This window comes from Limulus polyphemus, unplaced genomic scaffold (genome assembly GCF_000517525.1).
Source record: "Limulus polyphemus unplaced genomic scaffold, Limulus_polyphemus-2.1.2 Scaffold2355, whole genome shotgun sequence".
Classification (NCBI taxonomy): domain Eukaryota; kingdom Metazoa; phylum Arthropoda; class Merostomata; order Xiphosura; family Limulidae; genus Limulus; species Limulus polyphemus.
This window is the reverse complement of record NW_013667965.1, coordinates 5,753-17,563: the sequence shown is the minus strand read 5'-3', so window position 1 is coordinate 17,563 and position 11,811 is coordinate 5,753. Positions and strand designations below refer to the sequence as shown.

General features: G+C 29.9%; 2 protein-coding genes across 2 annotated transcripts in view; both read right to left on the bottom strand.

Moving 5' to 3' along the window:
* LOC106466712 (MAM and LDL-receptor class A domain-containing protein 2-like) overlaps positions 1 to 880 on the bottom strand; it is a 141,534-nt gene extending 140,654 nt beyond the window's left edge. The window contains exon 1 of the mRNA XM_022394788.1: positions 764 to 880. Within this exon, the coding sequence (XP_022250496.1) occupies positions 764 to 851 (88 nt within the window). The 5' untranslated portion in view covers positions 852 to 880. The remainder of the gene's footprint in view (positions 1 to 763) is intronic.
* A 1,096-nt stretch (positions 881 to 1,976) lies between these two features.
* The window catches only part of LOC111087597 (MAM and LDL-receptor class A domain-containing protein 1-like), a gene marked incomplete at its 5' end in the record, with an annotated part of 12,111 nt that continues 2,276 nt past the window's right edge, over positions 1,977 to 11,811 (bottom strand). Inside the window, 5 exons of the mRNA XM_022394787.1 lie at positions 1,977 to 2,045; positions 2,650 to 2,739; positions 6,357 to 6,628; positions 9,135 to 9,272; positions 10,783 to 10,864. Of these exons, the coding sequence (XP_022250495.1) occupies positions 2,677 to 2,739; positions 6,357 to 6,628; positions 9,135 to 9,272; positions 10,783 to 10,864 (555 nt within the window). The remainder of the gene's footprint in view (positions 2,046 to 2,649; positions 2,740 to 6,356; positions 6,629 to 9,134; positions 9,273 to 10,782; positions 10,865 to 11,811) is intronic.

Sequence of the window (11,811 nt, the reverse complement as noted above, 5' to 3'; positions counted from 1 at the left end):
CAGCGAATAGTGGGATTGACCATCACATTATAACACCCCAGGGCTAAAAGGGCGAGCATGTTTGGTATGACGGGGATTTGAACCCGCAGATTGCGAGTCGAGTGCCCTAACCAGCTGGCCATGCCAGGCCAGGAAATATACTCCACCAGAAAACTGAAGTGATATATATGCAATAATAGAACTTTATAGTTTAGTTGCGTGAAAAAAATAGATATCAGTGAACAGTCCAGAATCTTAAAAAAGACTCATGTGTTATTCAGAGTTTGTTAATATTTTGAATTATATCATAAAAATACATAACATATCTTGAAAATACAGTAACTGCATTTCTTTTTAATGTATTGTCTAAATACCAAGGATGTATCTATATGAATTATATTTTAAGACAAATATTTGCTCAAGAGATGCATTTTCTTTCGTGTAAAATATCTAAGTATATTTTTTATTTTTCTGAATTATTTGAAAGACTTTCACCCTTCCTGTATTTTCAGCTGATATAAAATTAATTTTTCAAAGTATAAAATTAATTCTACAGTGTTATTAAAAAAGTATTACATAATGAAATACATCCCCCTCAGTTCAGGTGTATTTGGTTTTCTTAATATTAAGGATTTTTTAGAAGCTCAGTTGACATAAAAATGTTCTGACTCTAACTGCCAAAATTCCCATGTACACCAAAGGTAAATTTTTCATTTATTTAGTTAAATAACATTCAAAATAATTTTAGATGGAGAATATTTTTTCTGTCAAAAAAAATGTTTACCTTCCACTGACCCAAGAGTATGGTCTTCCATTGGACCCATGTTATCTTCAGCAATATGCCTTTGCCAATCAAAATCATCTATACGCATTTCTGCATGCTTCTTTTTTTCATCCTCTGCTGCAATAAAATATTAGATTAATGTAAGCTGAAATTCATGTAAAGCATATAAAAAGATAAAAAACAATTATTTTTAATTTAACAAAATCACTTCTTTTTATCATTTAAAACATTAATTTACCTTAAAATCCAAAAATAATTCATGCCGATTCAAAGTTTTTTGGATAAGTTTTACATTATTAATCCTTTCACTGCTCCATGCATCATATAATGATTCCCCAGTTAACTGCTCCACAAATTATATTATATTTCCCTAGTTAACTGCTCCACACATCATGTGATGTTTCCCTAGTTAACTGTTCCACATCAGTTAACTAGGGAAACATCATATGATCTAGGGAAACATCATATGATGTGTGGAGTTAACTGCTCCATGCATCATATGATGTTTTAGTTTTCCTTCCACTGTTTGAAATCCCAGGTGATATTTGGTTGTACCAGTGACCCATAGATATTACCCTGATACCTATACACAGCAGGAAAAAATGTATATAGTGTAAAAATTAGGCATTTATACACTAGTTTTACTGATTTATATTACTGTCCTAAATGTACTATTTGTACAATATAGTCATTTTATTCACAACCAATACTGTGACAGTGTATAAGAGGAATGTGATACCACATCTGAAAAAGATAAAAACAAACAAGTCCTGCTCACCCTCCCATCTTATCTCTCAGTCAGTAAAGGTCACCCCAGACCTGACCAATCCTGCTCTCTCCTCACCCAGCAAACCACCAAGTCTACACAGAAGTAACTGTATGACCTTTTGGTGTTTATTCTTTACTTTTGCATGCTATACTATGATTTCATAAGTTAAAAATATTTTTTGATTTTTTTGTGTGTGTACGAGGTGGAGGGTTTCCACCCTACCTGAGCAGTGAAAGGGTTAGATAGAAAAAAAAACGCCCAAAAGTATTGTTTACAAAAACAGTTATTTGCTGAGAGACTGACATGTATATGTACATGTACATATGTGTATGCTATGCTAATCATATCTTAAGACTGTATAGTACTTAAATTCCTCAAGTTCTTGTGAACAAGTAGCTTATTGTACAGTTTTCTATGTATAATTATAAAGAAAAAATCATTCACCATATAGAAAACCTTTGTTTTCATGAACATTCTGCCATAGACAATTTTCACCTTCAAAATCACAGAAACCTAAAAAATAAAATTGAAATAATGTTTATATTCCTCATTTGGTCTCTTCTCAAAAAATAAAATACATTATTGGAGCTAAGGTTTTAACTAAAATTACAAAGCATGAAGTGATAAAACATAATAATTGATCTCAATAAAATCTAATCCAACCCAAAACATTCTGATCCTAACAATATAATATAATTACAATCAGTCACAAAAAAGATGCCTATTTGATAATTTTAGCACTAAACCATAAGATTCAGATGCAGCCATCCTATAAAATTTAAAAACAACAAAAACTGATGAACTTCATAAATCTGATATCTTTGTTGAATATACAAAGTAAAAAACAGCAGTTGTACTCTAAACCTCTGTGTCTATTTATAAGAAGTTTTTACCAAGTGACAACAGATTTTTTCAGGCTTTATGATCACTTCATGTTTAAATTGAGTAGTCACTAAATTAACTAGTAATATTAATTGATTATAATAATTTAATAACATGTGCACATTAATGTAAAATCTCATGAGTAAATGTAATAAATCTGTAGATCTTTTCTTATGACTCAGAAACAGCTAAGCAGCATTAACTTTCATATTGACTGTATTTTAACCAGCATTACCTGGTGGTGGACAAAAGCCTTCTGTAACTACAATATCATCCAAGGCAACCTGAGCTTTTCTTTTTCATCTAGAAGCACTTCAAATGCTGCCTGAAATAGAAGCCAAGAACCATTTGAACTGAAATTATAGATACACATGGAAGTAAATTATGTAATAAAATAAGAAGGGCATGTGTAGAACTTATAAAAATTCATTTTTTACTAATTTATTTAACAGATATCCACTTAGAAGTCAAACCTTTTCCTTTCATCACTGACTGGATAGAATAGTAAAATCTATTATTGAAATAAAGGTTAAATGTGTAATATACCATACTGTAGACTTTTGTAATTTTTATAATACACCTACCTATGTGATAAGTAATTATAGCTTTTTTTTTATAAGTTTAGAAGATAAATCTAACTTTGGGAGGAGGATTTTTTTTTACATATATGCCTTTTAATTTAATGAGAAAAAAATACCCCCAAAAATTAGGTTTCCAATAGACTTCACTTGTTAATTCAAAAACTTTTGGTGATTTATTCTAAGTTTGACCATGCAGTAACTGTTAAAAATTTGTAACATTTAAACCACCAAAACTACACTTATGCGCTATTAGTCTAATAATGGCCAAGAAATTGCTTTAAAGACACCTCAAGGTTTCACAACTTTTGTTGACAGACTTCTAAATAATGTTGGTAAAAAATATTGGCTTTATTATCAACAGCTTGTCATGATGTGAAGAAATTTTTCTTTCATGGTTTGACAGTTCTTGTTTTTTGTTAAATTGTAATAAACAACAATTGAGTTATACATTTTCATAACATATCAATATTTAAAGTAACATATCTAATTTGGAATAATGATCTCCTTTAAGTATTGCATATTTTAAGTAAACTATTATTCAAAACTAAACAAATACTACTCTGCATTCTTCACGCTGTTGAAAATATTTTCACAAAATGTCAGGTTGATCTTCTGCTAGAAGTTTAAGAAGCTAGAGTGACTTAAGAAACACTAAAGTCTTGCCTTGTCAACAAAAGTTAAATTCAACATAAAATTAACTCATTAAAAGTTGTTTTTAGTTTGCAAGCTCATTAACATCAACTTTAAAACTTAATATCCTGAACATGGCTTTGAGTTTTAATATCTATCATCAACTAGTAATGTATAATTTATTATTATTCCTAAACTTTATTTCTTAACACCCAGATCTGTGTGATATGTGATTTATTAACAAGATATTTTGCATTTTGTTTTTGCTACATTTAAATATAAATGTGACTAACTACAATGCTTTTTTCTTCATCTGCAAATCATTATAGCCTAAGAACTTAGCATATACAATGTGGCCCATTGTTATTTGATAAATCTAAGCATAACTATAAACTTGAATAATGTTTTGTCTGTTACAGGTGCATCCTTGAAGATTTGAAAGATGAATCATTATGATGTGCCAACACAAATTAAAATTGTGGAACTCTGCTTTAAATATGGCTCTATTGTTGCAACTCACATAGCTTTCAGAAGGAAATTTTAACACAGAAATGCTCTGTGTCATAACACTATTCTCTCTATAGTTAAAAAAATTCATGAAGAAGGAAGTATTTGTCCATCCAAGCACGTGAGACAACCCACAGTGGAAACAGAAGAAAACATAGCTCCAATAACTGCAGCTATTGGACAAAGTTCTAAGAAGCCAACCTGTCACCTTTCAGCAGAAAGTAGTGTTAACAGAACAAGTGTCAGGCGTATACTCCAAGAGGATCTTCACCAAGTGAATGTTAACAGAACAAGTGTCAAATATATACTCCATGAGGATCTTCACCAAGTGGTGCTAATAGAACAAGTGTCAGACTGTAACGAATTTATTATTATGTATTTATTTTTAATATGAATGTTGTTTGGATTGAATTTGTATTTAGAAATATGCGTGACTTGTAGTATCAGATATGTGTTGCGTATAACGAATTTGTTATATATTTATTTTAATATCAACGTTTGTTTCGAATAAGTTTATATTTGAGGGCGTGTTTAGCTTACTGTGTTATTATGTATGGCGAAAGTCCCGCCAATTCTCCAAGATTATAGAATATTCGTGAACAGAAAGAATCAACAATATATCCATTTCCATATCAGACATTATTAGAAGGTTCTAGAAGATGTGTTTCACCTATAAAAAGAGCAGGGCATCACGTCAAAAAAACAACAGACAACTGAGAAGAGACAAGTCTACTATGAAACTGTTATAAATGTGTAAGCTATAAACTGTGATTTTGCTAAGCCCTATCAACCGGAAAATATACAACATTTGACCAGGAACAGTTATAAATTTCAAATGTCAGTGAATTCCCATCAAATGTTAATATCTCTCCAAGAATATTACTAATTTCTCATCGGACATTAGTGATTTTGTGAAAATATTATCTTACTTCAACGGTCCAACAATTTAGTGCCTGACAAAGCTAGCTAGCTTCCCGCCAATTATATATACGTACAACTCGCTGGATATCAAGGAGACTCTGTACTAGGAGAACAACTTTAGGCTATTCGTAAGTTAGTGAAATTTCTGTTCATGAAACTTGGTTTGTAATAATTAATCATAATAGTTGCTATTGTAAATTATACTATTGTATATATATATATATTAAAACGTATTTGTTTCAAAACAAAAACGGTGTGAATCAATCTTGTTGGCGAATACTGTAAATTAAATAAAATATCGACATATTTCTAAACACTAAATCCAGAGTACCGTTCAGCTATTAAACGTCAAATTATTTAACGCGGCTTTGGGATTATTTCAAATTCTCAATACGTAACACAGACATATACTCCATGAAGATCCGCACCTATGGCCACACATAATCCAGATTGTACAGAAACTTCAAGATGCAGATTTTGTAAAGCATACAACTTTTTCTTGTTGTTTTCTTGATAAATATAAAGAAGGTGACAATTTCATTAATTGTTTGTTAATGACAGATGGACAGCATTTAATGGATGTAATTCTAAAGAAGTAGTCTTTTTGTACTAAACTCCTATATTTGTACTTCACTACAATATAATAAAAACATACTTTTTTTGTTTCAGCGTTGTTGTGCTAGATATATATATATATAAATGGCCCACCCTGTATTAACATAACATATGTGTAATTTTTTTAAAAATATACATTACTAAAACCTATTAACTACCACACTTAATCTATGATTCTAATTCTCCAACATCTGGCAACAATAACAAATCTTCTCTTGGTTCAGAATTAAGTTCTACTTTAAACAGTAGAAACATTTCATTTTATATATGAACACACTTTATAAAAACCCAATTTTCTTTAGAACATTCATCTTGTGTTTCATTATTTAGTATTTTTAAGGTACATTTATAATTTCTATATTTGTAATTTAATAGTTTATTCTAGCATTTGAATATTCAAAACATTTTAAAAACTTTAAGAACCAAACTTTAAACTCCAAAGCAGCTAATATAATATCAAATAACCTGTTCTGGAAATGTTTAATTTTGTCAAATAAGAAAAAACTTAGTACCTTTACACTTTATACATCTTTCTGTTTACCAAACTTTACATAAAGTTTCTAAATGTTCAGTTCTCATGTACAGTTACATGTTCCTATTGAAAAAGCAAGCCTGACAAAGAAGTGCACTTATAAATTAAAATAAAATAATCCATTCCTAGTTAAAATACCATTAATAAAACACTCACCTGCCATGGCAGTTTAGGGGATAATACGGAGAAACTTGCTCCATACCAGTACTGTCCAAGATCACCTTCAGTGCTCCAGATAGGATCTGACAAACCAGATGAAGTGTACTGATAACAGTTGAGACTTTCCTTCATTACTCCAGTCATGTGATACCAGAATGATACACAACTTCCTTCAGTTGCTTCATACACTGGGGAAAAAATTCTTGCCAAATGTCCAGCTTCTTTGCCTTCCTTGCCAGCTTGCTCCAGGTTCAGGTACAAGAAATTCCCTAATAACAAACACATTTTTAAGTATAACTCGTAAAAAGGTATTAGTTAGAGCCTGACAATAAAACTATTGTTTCTTACCACAACACCTACAAAAATCTTAAACAATAAATCTAACTTTTTGTATTACATTCTTCATTGTACAGCTCTCTTTCTGTGAATATTACCAATAGCAAAGTTAAATGTTGGGTAAAAAACGATTTTCCTAAACTTACAAAAAAGTGCTGACAATCCCAGTAAAGATAAAAACTTTCCAAATCAGCTGTTAAAGTTCACTCAAAGGATGAAGATTTAACTTCCTCCAGGAGTTTTCAAAAGTGCATGTTAATTTTCTGTGTACATGTGCCTTCCAAATTGTATTCTCTGTCACCATGAAATGCTGAAGTGTTGGTGAATTACATATGATTCAAAGCCACACAAGAACTCTGAATGATGTTCAACATCAATCATAACTAATAAGTTATTTTATTCTTAGCTTTTGAAAGCATACTCTCTCTCTTGTTTCAGAATATTATGTAAGAGATTAATTTGGACTACTGAAAAACTGTTTTCATTAATATAACATTTTATTCCATTATACACACATAGCATTTTTAAACATATTTCAACCCCTTTTCAACTTGCATTGTTTAGATATTTTTGTATGTTGTGAAATACTGTACATAGATATTTTCTATTACATAACTAGTTTGAAAACTCTAAAATTTGGATTTAACATTCTGATAAATGATGATGAATTTTCTTTTTTGCTTTCTCATTAGTAGATTTCATTTTTCTAATTTTTCAGAAATAATACCGAAGTCAAAATGTTCAAATAGAAACATCATCAACAAGAAATTACCTTAGACATGCTTATACATGACTTTTATAATAACCTTATTTAGATATGCAAATTTGTTTTTCAGAGAACAGCACCCTACCCTGATAAAAGATAAAGATCCTCCATTTTGTTTCTGTTGACCCTGTCATTCAAGAAATTATTGTAAAAAAATTCTGTTTTTTTCTATGTATTTAAATGCAATACTACATGAACACTAACTCTAATACTGACTTTTGTTCACAAATCTTGCCAGTCCTATTTTAGGTTTCACTAGTTACAATATAGAGGCTTTTATGCCCAATGTTACTTGTAATACTACTATTTTCATCCAGCTATGGTGAGCAAAGTGAGGCACAGGCATTCTTCACATATGCACTATACATATTAACTATGGTAACTATCTTCTATCAAGGAAAGCTTTCTGTTTGTCTGAAGACACTTCTCCCCCTAAATGATCTGCCTGATCCAGACCAAACTTGCCATACTAACTTAGTAGTCCAAAAGCAAACCAATTCATATTAAAATTTTCCATATTTAAACTTGAAAAATAAAAATATTTTATACAATAACCCCTATATTGCTTTTTGCAGTAGCTGTTGTAAATAGTTGAGTTTCAATAAAACTTGCACCACAAAAAAATTCTACAAGTCAAAGATTGCAAATACAATTTTCAGCATTTTGGCTTGTTTCCTATAAAAATATCCAGCTATAATGTGGAGAATAAAGATATTGCTGCTGTTTATGTTTCCTGCTATTTTCTGATTCATGTCATTTAACTTCCAGTTTATACTAGGGTTAGAATAAGAGTTAGAGACGTATTTCATAATTAAAACATTTTTAGAATATTTCTTACTTCTTGATGTAGAATATAGTTTTCTGTAGAAGCAAAATTCAGTATTATCATTAAATTTAATTTGTATCAAATTCAGATTGTAAAATTTTGACCACATCTCTACTGTGAAATGGGCTGCTTTGAATAAGAAGTGATGCAACTGCTTTGCCACTTTTTCCTCGTTTCTCGATATGATTGCTACACTTCCTCACTTCCAATCCACTTCCTGCCTTATAACAATATTCTTGAAGAATGAATGCTCATGAAAGTCCTCACAGAGATTTTGCTCATTTCTAGCCAAATTGTGAGTGTTTTCCAGATTTTCAAGAGAAAAAAAAAGATGGATGAGTGCAGTCTCTTTAAAGTAACCTGCAAAACTTTTAATGTAAGACAATTAAAGTGCATTAGAAGAGCTTCAAAAAGAAAGCTCATTATGGACTGAGAGTCACTTTTACTTGTAGACTTTTACCAGATATGTTGGGCTTCATCAAGTGCAGAGCTGGGTATGCAATTTTCTGCTCACAAAATTAATCAAATTGCACATCTTCTTAATTGTTAGTACTTATCTTTAAAAAAGTGTAAAATACTGTTTGTAAAAGAAAAGATTTTGAAACTGCATGTAAATTAATGTTACAACATTCTAATAAATCACATTTATATTTTTTGTGAAGAAAATAGAAACAACATTCAATTTTATTTCTAGCTTCATATGATCTAAAACTCATAAGTTTTATCTACAATTTCAAAGTCAAATTGGTTATGCTTAGCAGGCTAAAATAATTACTTTTCTTTAGGTACTTCCAATTCTGAATAAGATAAAACTTTTTTAGATTCTTATCAATAAACAGTAACCTACCAGCTAAAGTCTTTGTAGTGTGATCAATAATATTAAACAGAACATCACTACTGCTGCCAGATTTCAACTCCCAGATGATATAGTTAGCTGGATCTTGCCTGTAGTTGCACATATCTTCTGAGTCAAAAGTGCAGATTTCTACTTTCCAAAAAATATATATATACATAAAAGCATACCTTTTAAATATATATAGTGAACCAAAATGAAGTAAAAAAACATTAAATGCAAGTTAATAATAAATATTTTAATACAATCGTAATTCTAATAGATTGCAAAAAAGAAAGATTAAGAAATACATTACAATAAAGAAATTCTACTATAAAACTAGCAATACAAATAATTTTTAGTAATTAATATCCCACATGCATGATAAATAGCAATTAACATAAACCTTCCAGACATTGACAGTATCTGAATAAATACTTCAAATGGAACAAATCTATAAACTAGTGAATAAAAACAACAGCCAATCCTGTATCACAAGTTAAAGTAAAAAAAATTAACATGAGAAGTATTCACTGTCTGTGCTCAGAGCTTTATGTTTGTTTTTAATGTATGCCCTCTCTTATGCACTTATACACTTTATGATCCTTTTCAGATTTGAATGTATATCCTGATCTGCAACATTAAATTTTGAATTTTAGTCTTACAAAATGAATAATTTTAAATACAAAAACATGGCATGAATACTGAACTTTCAATTAGTAATCTTTAAAACCAGTACAGGCTACAACTACCAGCTAAGCAGGTGGATACTGAGTACTGAATGGATTGTTTATTATAATACAATAGCAATCTCTTCTGTACATCATCATATGTAGCTCAACACTTTTGTGAAAGTGGTGAAAGTTTCTAAATAAAACTGTGTTTTGCAAACAAGGACTTTCAAAAAGACCAATTAAAAATGAATCCCATTTTTTACTGACATAGCAAAGAAATAATTCTTTATTTCCAAAAACATGAATGCTCTTTCTTTTTCTAGCCCAGAACCTCTTAAAAGTAAACATGTTAATAAGTTATGTTCAAGCCGTGGTTTATAATGGCAACAAGTTCAGAAAGAAATATTATTCACTTCTATTTTATTCAAAACCACCAAGTGGTTACACAGTAAATTCAAACACATTTTAAATTACCAAATATTAATGATGAGACTTAAATTAGTCTTTTAGATGGCAAGATATTTTTAGTTATTTCTTATTATTTTAACTGTAATAAAATGCCTACATTTAGAAGTATAGGTACATTTTTTTCAACAATATACGTGTGTATATAAATATATATATATATATATATTTATACATATTGTTTATATCTACAACACCAAAAACATTTTTTTCTTTTGATGTTTATCAGAGAACTTTAAATTTACAAGTGACTCAATACATTCTCTCAAAGCTTAAACTATTTAAAACATAATACTTACCCTAAAGACTACTTTCACATACACTACAAAATATCGTCAAAATAACTATTCTTTACAAACTATATAATGCACAATGATCTAATAGTTTTGGAATCTCTAGTATAAAAACAAACATCAAATGATTACAAAACAGAAATACACAACTATAATGTGGGTCCACACAATTGGATCGAAAATGTATATACTATTTCTTACAAGTCGTTCATTTAAAATAACACCACATACCTTGTGATGGGCAAACATTTGACAAAATACTGATGTCATCTAAGGCAACACCTCCACTTGTTACCTCAGCCACAAACATAACCTGAAATAGAAAAAAGTTTCAAAAATTCTTACATGAGGCTGTTTTTTGCTGTTATCATTCAATTATGTAAAAGAAGTTGACTGATATTTATCACCTGTGCTTGTTCCATAACATCAGTACAAGATATACATGCATTATGTTTAAAAAAAAATGTTAGTTACTCAGGTGAATATTTCTTTAATATAAATGTTATTTGTCAGAATAGTTGTTTCTTGTTAGTCTGTTGCTTTTTTTCAATATTGTAAATAAAATGTTTTATGGTTTCTCTGTATCCTTGATAGTCCTTTTTTTTAGCTACATTTATATTACAAGCAAGGTTTTATACTTAACTTCTTTTTATCACCTTTCCAAGTACATTATATGATTTGTACAACTGCAACAGTAAATAAATAAATAAAATGATACATCATTTCACCACTGACTTACGAACATCATTTGTGTTTAAAGCATACATTTTTCAAAAGCAGAAAATACATCTGAATATCAATGATATATACATATATATGAAATGTGTGTTTTACACAAATAAACTGAGTGATTATGGGATTATTCTCTACTTATATTTCTTTATTATTATTAAACAGAAGACCAAAGAAACAAAACTGTGTTTGTGAGACATGTATGGATTCAGGTTGTAATTTCTGTCACATCTCTCATACTCATTCTGGTTAACTATAATGGACATAATCTGGTCATAAAAACTTTTCATGTAGCACCCATTTCAATACTCCAATCCCAAAGAAATTCATAGATGCTACATCTGGCAACTTGACCAGTATTTTTTCAATGGAATAGCATGAATATCCATTTCCTTCTCCAGCTGTATGAGGTATATGGTGGTGAATAGGATGAATGACTGGAAAACCTTGTCTTGATGAACACATACCCTTCTTTTCTGATGGAAATCCTTCTTCATTACGTTGCATACTGTTACCTGGGTCATGTGT